Source organism: Notolepis coatsorum (genome assembly GCF_963971535.1).
Source record: "Notolepis coatsorum genome assembly, chromosome: 14".
In the NCBI taxonomy this organism is placed as follows: Eukaryota; Metazoa; Chordata; class Actinopteri; order Aulopiformes; family Paralepididae; genus Notolepis; species Notolepis coatsorum.
Genome location: NC_140178.1, coordinates 116,987,166 through 116,999,652, shown reverse-complemented (window position 1 = coordinate 116,999,652; position 12,487 = coordinate 116,987,166). Strand labels below are relative to the sequence as shown.

Here is a 12,487-nt window from a genome sequence, read left to right as displayed (position 1 = left end):
CTCAAATAACCCTTACTAAAACTAAACAAGAAGTCATAGTTCAAAAGACGCTCCTTAACACTTTGACTGCCGGAAAACGCTTAAAAGCGTCATTCCCGGCCATGCTCAAGTTGCCGAGGACGCTTTACAGCGTCTTTAATATCAATATTTCAAAAATCTGGGATCGGATTCATATGTCCCCTCCGTTGGCCTGAGATCCACCAGTAGGACCCACTGAGCTCTCTGGCGGTTCAGGAGCGCCATCTGGTGGCCGATCGGCGCAATCGCTTAACAGGAAGTGCCGTAGAGGTTGTGCTGGACGGCCGTATTACTTCCGGGCACTCGCTAATAGGTCCCGGGACTCGATCTCGACACACTACATAGCGATCGATTGCCAATAACTCGATAAACAACATGATTTGGACGTATATACCATTATACAAGCTGGAGATGGACCGGGTAAATCTCCATCCCATAATGATAAAATTTCTACTCTACGATGATCGCCCAACGGCGCGCAGAGACTGGGGTGAGTTTTAGCGTGTAAAGTTACCGTCTTCGATACTAACTGCTATTATCAACATTTGACCCACATTAGATGATTGGTATAACGCTGCCCACGGAATTATAAACGCCCCCTAGCCCATCCGGTCAACATCAGATGACGTGTAGTAACTTCTAGAAGTACGTCTAGTTGGAATTTTTTATATCGCGCTGATTGCCATAAAACTGTATTGCATCATCAATATAATGTATTTGGGGCTAAAGATCACGTTCTGGAGAAAGCTGCAGAAAGAGATGAAAACATACTTATACATTAGACCATACTTTACTATGAATATGTGAATGAAACAGTTTAACGTTGCTACACAATGAACAATACATATAGGACTTTGAATAGGCCCTAATAATGGCAATGTAGCAATAGAATTTAAAAAGTTATAGCCCTGCAAAGAAGGGGACTTTCTCTATAGACAAATAGAGCCGGCAACCTACGGTTGATAATGAATTTAACCCATGGCAGCCAAAGTGTTAATGACAAAGCTGAATCAACTTTCACCGATCTTAGACAGTCATGACAGCTCTCTCAATAAAATGGTAGAACATCTCAATGATCATCTGTATAAAATTCTGTCGCCCCACTAGAAACTAAAAAGAAGTCGACAAGTTCCCCCTGGTTGAACTATTATGGTGTCAAAGAAGAAAAAAGGAAATGTCGTGCAGCAGAGAGAAAATGGAGGAAAACAAAAAAACACTATCTGCTGTGATATCTACAAGGATGCTCTAACTGCCTGTAACAGAACCACCCGACTAGCGAGGAAAGATTATTTACCCAATATTATCACAGAAAATTACGGAAATTCCAGAGTCCTTTTCTCCACTATCGATCAGCTGCTAAATGTCTCTGCCCCCCCCACCCCCCCCCCCCCCCACCCTCATCAACAGCTAAATGTCAGGAATTTGCTCTGTTTTTGAGAACAAAATAACTTCAATCAGAGCTAGTATCATTACTAGCGGAGGTGGAGATGAAACCCATCTCTCCTCACAGACCGAACACGCCCTTGACATACCCTCCAGTTTGGGTATCGGGAGTGCATCGGGGTGGACGACGCAGTCCTCTACATGCTCCACCGGGCCTACTCCTACCTGGATGAGCCGGGGAGTTATGTGAGGATCATGTTTTTCGATTTTTCTAGTGCTTTTTAACACCATCCAGCCTCTGCTACTCAGGGAGAAGCTAGGGAGGATGGGGGCGGATCCCTACAAGGCCTGGATAACGGACTACCTGTCAGACCGACCACAGTTTGTCAGGATGGGCAGCTGTGTCTCGGAGACGGTGGTCAGCAGCACTGGGGCTCCACAGGGGACTGTTCTCGCTCCGTTCCTGTTCACCCTCTACACGGCAGACTTCAAGTACAACACAGAGTCCTGCCACGTCCAGAACTCGGACGACACAGCGATTGTGGCGTGTGTGAGGAAGGGACATGAGGGATAGTACAGGGACCTGGAGCAAACAGAACGGCCTTCTCCTGAACGCAACCAAGACCAAGGAGATGATACTGGACTTCCGCAGGTCTAAACCACCTCTGCAACCAGTCAGCATCTGGGGAAACAACATTGCGACGGTGCAGACATACAAGTACTTAGGTGTGCACCTGGACGACAAGCTGGACCGGTCTGCAAACGCTCTACAAGAAAGGACATAGCCGACTGTTCTTCCTTAGGAGGCTCAGGTCTTTTAATGTGTGTGGGGAAATGTTGTACATGTTTTATCAGGCAGTGGTGGCAAGTGTCCTCCTCTATGCCGCTGTCTGCTGGGGTGGTAATACCACGGCCAGGGATGCCAGGGAGACTGGACAATCTGGTCAAGAAGGCTGGCTCAGTGGTGGGGATGAGACTGGACCCACTGGGGACCGTGGTGGAGAGCCGCACGCAGGGCAAGCTGCTGGCCATCATGGACAATACCAACCACACTCTCCATCGCCCCCTGGTGGGGCAGAGCAGCAGTCGCAGCGGACGGCTCATCTCCCTGCACTCGCGGACTGAGCGGCACAGGAGGTCCTTTGTCCCCACAGCCATCAGACTGTTTAACAGCTCAGTCTAGTGCGGGGGACCGTGACCTTTGACCTGTGGCTGTTGGTTGCTTGTTTCCTGTTCCCCACACCTGTTTTTATACACCTGTTTTATACAACTGTTTTTATACACCTGTTTTTATACACATGTTTTTATACAACTGTTTTTACACACCTGTTTTTATACAACTGTTTTTATACACCTGTTTTTATACACCTGTTTTTATACACCTGTTTTATACACCTGTTTTATACACCTGTTTTATACACCTGTTTTATACACCTGTTTTTATACACCTGTTTTTATACACCTGTTTTATACACCTGTTTTATACACCTGTTTTTATACACCTGTTTTTATACACCTGTTTTATACACCTGTTTTTATTTTTTGACATATTTATTATTATTACTGGTAGCTATGATGTACTTGTAATTTTTATCATGCGCTTACTTTTTTAATTCATGATGTGATGATTAATTGTGAACGAGAAACTGTCCTTGTCTGTATATGTCTATTGTGTGAGCTATGAGATACCCTGAATGTCCCCAAGGAGATGAATAAAGTATCTATATATCTATCTATCTATCTGATGCGTCTCTCGGATTTAGTTTGTCCAAGGGAAGCAACAGTTGCGATTGGACGATCCAAGGGAAGCAACAGTTGTGATTGGACGATCACGAAAATGGTAAATATAAAATGGTAAATGGTGTATTTATAAAGCAGCTTTTATCCAAAGCGCTTTACAATTTGTTCCTCACATTTGACCCAGTCACTCACACATTTACACACCGACAGCAGAGGCAACCATGCAAGGTGCCAACCTGCTCATCGAGAGGAATTAGGGGTTAAGTGTCTTGCTCAAGGACACATCGACACGCTGCCCGGGAGGAGCGGGAATCGAACCCGGGAACCTCCAGATTACCAGACGACTGCTCTACCTTGAAATAGGTCAATTCCTGTTGAATGGCATGGTTTGTAAAACCCCTACTGGAAATGGAAAAGTAAATATAATGTAACTCCACCGTAAGTACAAACATCTAAGCGTGATAAAAGGATATTTCTGATTTTAGGAACCGTAGCCCTGTTCCTCGCTGATCGGTAGCACTCTCTCAGTACAATCCACACTGTTCCTCATTCGACCTCCGGGGGGAGTCAGCCACAAACCAATACAAAGTCAACGGGTTCAGGGTCATTTACGAGCTGGACGACTGAGAAACAACTCCATTGGTAAAGTGAGAAACATGGCTAGAGACCTCCAAAAAAATCTGAACTATCCCTTTAAGTATGCTCTGTGAAAAGTCAACCAGTCACACGGCTGCCCTGAAACTTTTTCCACCGACATAATGAGATTCTTTTCTCTCATCAAGCTCACTGTGGCATTCCGTCTGAACGTAGGGGTGTGGAACGACCCCGGTGCACCTTGCGTCTGCATGCTGTATCTGCAGACCTGTCCGTTCCACTGGCCTCACGGAGATGAAGAGAGAAATCACAGAGGAATATGGAAGAAGACGCGGCATTGATGCCGATCTGCACCGCAGTGATGCAGGGAGAGCGTCTGGCGCTGAAGCCCGTCGGAACATTGACAGGTGTCTGGGCATTGCATCGAGGCGATCAGTGGCGGCTGGTGAAAATTATTCTACAGTAGGTGGGGCGGGCGGTGCCATATTCATATCTGTTTCAGTAACTACGGTATATAATCAGATCTGCAAACTGATAAGAGGTGAACAATTTGACATGTTTTTTTTTTATTATCTTTTTTCCCCCTTTCTTTTTCTGTTTTCCCAATCCCCTTCCTGGTCGTTGCGCGCTCTACCCCCTACCGTCGGTCTGAGAGGGTGGAGACTATCGCATGCTTCCTCCGACACATGTGTAGCCAGCCCACCACTTCTTTTCACCTGGCAGCGCGGACTCTCACTGGGGGAGTGTAACGTGTGGAAGGTCACACTACCTCTCCCAGATCCTTCCCTTGCTGTGCAGGCGCCGCAACCGAACTGTAGGAGTCGCTGTTTACAACGACCAGGGCCCACCCCACCAGCTTCCCTCCCACTGACTCTGCCAATTGTGTCAATATGGACGGTCGGCCAAGCCGGAAGCAACGTTGACAGCTGGATTTCGATACCAGTGTCTCTCGCGTTGGTGACGAGCGCTTAGTCCGCTGCGCCACCCAGCCGCCTTGAAAAATTGGACAAGTTTGTAAACCAAACCCATTGTTCCCCAGAAGAAAATCGTTGTGATTTTAACATGTAAACGAAGCACTCAGAGAAGAAAATAAATGGAAAAGACCATCCGTATCAGGGTCTGACAGCACTACAATTACATTTTCAGATCATAACAACAGACTGAGTAACTTTTTTTTGCTAGAACATCCGTACAAATTGGAAGACCCTTCAATAAGCTTTGTGGTCTGGGCATAAATGCGTCCATAAATCAATTTTTTTTTGGAACACTGAATGTATCTTGTGATTATTATCAATTTCCCTTCAGGCATCATATTTGAAGCCGCTGATTGGCTCAATTTAGTTGATAGGTGCATTTATGTTGCGCTGTGTATTCTTCAATCGGCTGCGTTGTGCAGATGACGCCCAGTCAGTGGGGCGATATTTCTAGTTTTACATGTTATTGTGCATTGTGAACACAAGCACTTAAAATGATTATTTATTTGAAAAAAATTTATAATATTTTTAGCGGTGGACATCTACTATTATAGAAAAATCCAAAACCACTCTCCACCTAGCGCCCCCTATGGACCAGCCGCCACTGGAGGCGATGCTAACTGCCAGGAACTGAGGTGAAGTCGGCCGTCAGTGACGATGATCTAAAATGCTGAGCCAGGGGTCATGAGGCAAAGCAACATCCACAGTGTCTTTTTTCAGCTGAAGAACCAGAAGAGATTTGATAATTTTAGAATATTTCTAGTCTAGCTAATGAACTGAGCTATTATCATCATCACCAAATCGTTTTTATAGTTTTATTAGTACAATCTTCGGCTACTGGAATATCATTTATAATGATTAGAAGAGAGGTATGGAGATAGAGAGACGGGGGGGGGGATATAGGGACACATGAAGAGCAGTGATGCCACAGAGTACTTGTAAAAGTAATCTGATTACTGATTACTCCTTTAAAAAGTAATCTAGTTACTTTACTGATTACTTGATTATCAGAGTAACTTAGTTACTTTGAAAGTAACTAGGTTACAAAGTCGTTATACTTCAAGAACATTTTCTTTATGTTTCTTTATTTTATAGATACATATCCAGTATCTGAAGCTCCTGCTCTTAAACAACAGTCTATTAAACGGTACTGCTCCTCCTATGCTATTATTATTATTTATTATTGTGTGCTACTGACAAGAAGAGAGATATATATAAATAGATGGATATAGAGAGATAGATATAGATAGATAGAGAGAGAGATAGAGAGATATAGAAAGAGAGAGAGAGAGAGAGAGAGAGAGAGAGAGAGAGAGAGAGAGAGAGAGAGAGAGAGAGAGAGAGATAGAGAGAGATAGAGAGAGAGAGAGAGAGAGAGAGAGAGAGAGAGAGAGAGAGAGAGAGAGAGAGAGAGAGAGAGAGAGAGAGAGAGAGAGATAGAGAGAAAGGGGGGGTGGCAAGAGGTTGATATGGAGAGAGAGATGGTCTGTTCAGTCACTTGGGACTGGTTAGTACACTAAATCAACTCGAATGAAAATGAAAGTAAAAACCTGCAACAGAGCAGAGGACTGCTTCAGGATGAGTTTAACTGTTTTTAGTTAATTTTTTTTACCTTGACTTGGGCAAACAGGGATGATCTCGAAGATACATAACTTTAGACGTGTTGGACCCTGTCACCTTTCCTTGCATGTTTTGCAAATTGAATATCAGTCTTCAACAACCCTCTGGTCATTTAAGGCACCTTTCTTTGCTCCTATAATAAGACTGGGGTGTCAGTTCCCGCCTCCATTTCCACAGCGAGTCTCCTCTCTGCTCGTTAGTGGTGGCTTCACACTAGGGCTGTCCCCGACTAAGGATTTGGTAGTCGACTTTGATTGGCCGAAATTAGCCGATAGTCGACTATTAATTTTTTTTTTTATAATCTTTTTTTTTTTTTAATCATTCCATTTGGGCTGTGGGGGGTGCTTAAAGGCCCACTTGCAGGTTAAACCCTACTCTTCAATTATGGGTAATTTACATCATTGGTATCTATTTTCATTATTTATTTATTTTCCATTTGACGCCGGAAATTCCACTCAGAAAGGGTAAAAAATGTCCACGCACGAATAACATGTATGGAGCCAATCAAAAAGCTTATCAGACGCTATCAGTGCCGTGACGTCACTTCAGGTAACTTTCCCCTACCTCTCATACACTACAATGGAGTTTGACGAGTGCAGAAAGCTATTTCCTTGATCCAAATGGACGCCTTACAAGACGCAAATGGGTTTAATCGTCGGAGAGACTTTGATGGATCAGCTACAACTGCATTTTTGGTTGAAACAAGGTAGTTATAAGGTTTTTAATGTCGTAAAAAAAGAACTACATGTACCACTAGGCAGCCTGTTGTTGAGTACAGCAGCGCTATTGGTCTGTTAGGCTGTCGCCTTATGCCTTATCCCCGTCCGGGTCATAGTACCAAGCTGGCTATATGGTTCTGGCTAACGTTAACGTTACCCCGCTAACGTTAGCATTATGTCTACTGTCGTGAACCATTTTAAATCGGGGCATGTAAAATAGTTTGGGGAACGAGTCAAATGTGCAGGTCCTCTTCTCAGACCTGTGGGGCAAAGCACTGCACGCATCATGCCGGCTAGCAAGCTACACGTCACGGCATATTGATACGATAGTAGCCCCTCGGATAGCACTCGGTGCATCACAGTCACGAAAGGGGCTACCACGATAGCTAACTAACGTTAACATTACAAGCTCAAACACCTTATAACTACTACTACTGTCGTGTCCATAAGTTCCCTGGCAGAATACTTTGTTTGTGAGGACAAAGGTATACAAAGGGGAGAGAACCATTTTAAATCGGGCATGTTAGGAGTTTCGGGATAGCCGGCTAGCAAGCTAGCTAACTTAGCTACTACCGTTATATACACAATATGTACAACGACACAATGATTTACATGAGTATTTACAAATATGGTAACGTGGTTGTGGCTTTTACAAATAGTGGTTAGCTTTAGAGATAAATGGCTATGATCACGGAGCAATAGTGTTAGGTGAAACATATACTAGCTCCTCGGCTAGCCTAGTAGTAACAAGAAGGCTCTGCTTCCTGCCACTACCTGCCTGTGAGTCTCAGAGCCCCTGCTGCCCTGTACCTGGTGTGACGTCATCATTAAGATGACACGCGCACGTTATGAACCATGGATTAAAATATCCACGTGCGTGGTGGTTGTGGTTGGGCAGACAAAATGTTTGATAAAAACGCTAAAACTGGGTCAATTTCGATACTTTTTTTTCCCTCTTCATGAAAGTCACCGTTGGCCTAGTCACATTGTTTATTGAACAAAAATACAATACGCAAGTGGGCCTTTAATGTCTGAAGGAGTCGATGGAAGGCTTATTGTTCTCTGCAAAAGCATGCAATTGGTGATATTTGTCTAGTGTGTTCATTAGATGGGTGAAATCCTCTTTCAGTGCCTCTGTGTCCGTTTTCTTAGGCAGTTAGCCTCGCTGGTATGCGTGACAATAGCGTTAGCCACACTTCTAGGCCTCTTTTCTTTTGGAAAGAATGATAATTTCTTTTCTTTTTTTATAAATAAAAAATTAAAATGTTTTATATAAATAATTTTTTTTTTTGCATTCGACTAAGAGGGTGGCAGTCGACTACGGCTCCTTTCAATCGATTAGTCGACTATTCGACTGATATGGGGTCAGCCCTAGTTCACACACACACTGAGTTTTCACTGCACACACAAAGTGACTCAGCAATGTATCTGTCCGTGGTGCTGAACCGGACAGTGGAGAGTACTGAACTGAACATCTAATTTCTCTCTCTCTCTCTCTCTCTCTCTCTTGAACATTCACTTATTACAAAAACAAAGACTCCATATATATCTAATGGAGAACATTCTTCTATTTTATTGAGGAAAATATATTCACATAATTTATCATATCATTGTTTTGGGAGTTAAATTATGGAATAGCCTTAGTGACGTTGTGTACTTCTCCGGGGAGATTTAAAAAAGCCTTAAATGATCAAATAATTCAGGAGGACAGTTTTGAGTAAAACATCAAACATTTTTTTTTTTCTTTACAAAACATATTATATCTTGCAGCATATTTTAAGTTTTTCTTTCTTAGATTAAAATATATTTAGTAAGAATTTGTAAAGGATAGGCAAAAATAAGCATGTCCTTCAGCCTATTCCTTTTTTTCGGTCGTTGATTTTTGGATTTTGTGTGTGAGCTTGCCTTGAATATGTACATTTTGATTTTCTATTTCTTTTTTGCAAGTCCACATGGGTGTGTTTGATTTGTCTGTAAACAAGACCGTAAAAAATAAACTTCATTCATTTATTCATTCATGTATTTTACTCTGCCAACTGGTGACCCGATAAATGTTTTAAGTGTTTGATGCTGGGGAGGTGTGGTCCAATGTCTTTTGTGGTGTTTGTGATAATATAATTTGTTTAAATTTTTTAGGTTCTGTATTTATTATTTGTATTATTTTTGTTATTCTACTGTTATTCTATTGTCATTATTGTTATTAGTATTTGTTATGTGCTGTCATGTTTTGTTTTATATTCTATGTAGGGATGTTCGATATTGGCTTTTTTACCGATACCGATATACCGATATTGTCCAACTCTTAATCTCCGATACCGATATCAACCGATACCGATATATGCAGGGTTTCCCCTCCCAAAAAAACGGAATAATTTCAGGTAATTAACATTACATATCTCTTGTCGTGGAATTAACACAACGTTATGCATACTTTTGACAATAATTAAAATCAGAATTTGTTCTTACTTGCTTGCCTGGGTAAATAAAGGTTAAATAAATGTAAAAAAATTGTTTTTTTAAACAGATACCGATAATTTCCGATATCACATTTTAATGCCAATATTGGCCGATAATATCGGACATCCCTAATTCTATGTAACAAAAAAAGAGAGGCACTGGTTAAGTGCTTGATGCTGAATCAACACTGAGCCCACGTTGGATATCTGACACTGGCTTTGGTTTTAATTGTTTGACACAGAGGGCCAAACATCAGACCAATATTTAACATCTGGTGGATTAAGCTGAATGGCTGAGTGTCTGACATTAGAATGATGCTAACAGAGCTGGTGGTAAGTCAGGTAGAAAGAGGAGGAGGTAGAGACAGAGTGATGAGTACAGAAGAAAGAGGGGGCGAGAGAGACAGATAGATAGAGGGGGCGAGAGATAGATACAGTTTGGGTGAGATATGGTGAGAGGGAGGGAGTGAGATAGGAATACAGAGGGAGAGCGATAGAGATAGAGGGATCAAGTGTAGGCTAGAGATGGGTGTAAAGAGGGAGTGAAAGAGAAAGACATAGGGATAGATCGATAGTGAGAAAGTGGGGGCGAGAGATATATATAACGTGTGGTGGATAGAGGGAAAGCGAGGGGGTGATATAAAGACATATATATAGAGAGGGAGAAAGGGGAAGAGAGAGAGTGATAGTGAAAGACAAACCGAGAGAGAAGAGAGAAAGAGAAATAGAGAGAGATAGAGAGAGAGATATAGCGATAGATAGATATATATATATATATATATATATATAGTGGGAAAGAGAAGGAAAGAGAGATAGAAAGAGAGAAAGTGTGGGCGATGGAGAAATATATGGAAAGAGAGGGTGAGTGAGATAAAGATAGCCAGAACGAGAGAGCGGGAGAGAGAGAGTGTGGGCAAGATATGTATAGAGAGAGAGAGGTATATAGATAACGAGAGATACAAATATGTATAGAGAGAGAGAGATATATATAGAGAGATATAGATAGATAGAGAGATAGATAGATGTATATAATAGAGAGATATAGGCCACACAAACGCAGGGTGTTATCTAACCGAGCCTTAATGTGCGCGGTTGCACTGATCGTCCACACGCAACCAGGGTTTTGGAACACTGCAACGTGTTCTTTTACAACCGGCGTCCAGGGTGAAGTTTTGGGCGCATCCCGGTTGCAGTGGTTGCGTGTGGACATAGAAACCGAGGCTATTCCCAGTGGTTACAGCAGAGCTGTCGCAATTATTTCCCATGTTCACGGCATACTGTTGCAAACAATAGCAAGTTAGCAACCGAGCGCGGGGTAGAGAGATTAGAGCAGAGCCAGCTACACCAGTGTTTACAGCAGAGCTGTCCCAAGTAGCGTTATATGAAAATGATTGTAACAAACTTTTGTTCGAAACGTATCGTCTGTGTTGAAGAGTGTTGTGATCAGTGTTGGGCAAGTTACTTTAAAAAAGTAACTAGTTACAGTTACTAGTTACTTCTTCCAAAAAGTAACTAAATTACTTACTCAGTTACAAATTATAAAAGTAACTAGTTACTTCATAAAGTAACTATTACGTTACTTTCAAGATTTTTTTTACATAAACAACATACACAAATCTAAACTATTTTAATGTTGCTGTGGGACAAAGTGAGACTAGCCTCCAATCAAATGCCATGTAGGCTATGTAGATATTATAATTACTATGTTATATAGTGGATCATACAAATACAAACATAATAGATGTTTTGGAACTTTTGATATGTATTGCCCCTCAACAGGCCACAACTGGGCAACATTAAATTATGCTTGTTAAGCACTATACCAAAAATAAATAACAAATATATACTGATTGATTGAACATTTTAATTAACAGATTTCAGAATGGGTACAATACAGTACGGCTCAATACACACAATTGTTAAGGGGACGCAGACCAGAGAAAGAGTTTCGTCTTGTTTACATCAGGGTCCCCCATTTTCAATTCATGACATTTATGACGAAAGTCTTTCTCTGGTCTGCATCCCCTTAACAATTGTATGTATTGAGCTGTACTGTACTGTACCCATTCTGCAATCTGTTAATAAACGTTTCAATCAATCAATCAATGACATACACAACATACAGATATAAGAATCTAATCGAATCATCTAAACTAATCTAATCATTACATTTAAGACATGCATGACATACAGATATATTATATCTCTGAGCACCTGAAGCCTATTAAACCAGGAAGTGCAGCACTGTTGATAAGGCTGTCAGCACTGCAGTAGGGCCACTCAGTGCCCTGCGCTGCAAAGAGTGAACACAAAACGCTCATGGACCCGCGGTCTCATGTTGACTGAGTCGCTTGTGTTGTTCGTTGGATTCGTTTTTGAGCTCAAAACGTACACTACACGGACCGCGGTCTCATGCTGACTGATCAGTGATCGCTTGTCTTGTCGCGCTGTGTGTCAGACTCTGGATGCTTTAGACACCCGCCCACCTCCACCTCTGATTGGCTTACCATGACATTGTATTCAACCTCAGCCAATCGTCAGCATGTATGCTTGGCTCGCGCACTAAACAAGGAAGAACATTATTATTGCCTCTCGGCGCAGAGATATGTCTGATGAATGAAACAGGTTCATTCATAGTAACGTGCCGCATTTTTTTGTAGTAACGGTAACAACGTTATTAAGATTGGAAGAGTAATCCGTTAGATTACTCGTTACTGAAAAAACGAACGCCGTTAGTAACGAAGTTACTTATAGTGCCGTTATTCCCATCACTGGTTGTGATCAACTGATGATGTCTGTTGTCGCATTCCTGACCTGACGCTCAGAGTAAACCTGTAGCTGCGGCTAAACTAAGCTCACGTGTTGTCAAGTTATTATAACAGTCTGCATCCCCTTAACAACTGTTTGTATTGAGCCGTATTATATTGTACCCATTCTGCAATCTGTTAAATAACGTTTTCATCCATGGCACATCCCAATCACG

General features: G+C 42.1%; 1 protein-coding gene across 1 annotated transcript in view; it reads right to left on the bottom strand.

The window, feature by feature from the left end:
* Positions 1 to 10,012: 10,012 nt before the first annotated feature.
* Positions 10,013 to 12,487, bottom strand: part of LOC311240737 (galactose-1-phosphate uridylyltransferase-like) — a gene marked incomplete at both ends in the record, with an annotated part of 127,964 nt that continues 125,489 nt past the window's right edge. Inside the window, one exon of the mRNA XM_084329310.1 lies at positions 10,013 to 10,023. Within this exon, the coding sequence (XP_084185436.1) occupies positions 10,013 to 10,023 (11 nt within the window). The remainder of the gene's footprint in view (positions 10,024 to 12,487) is intronic.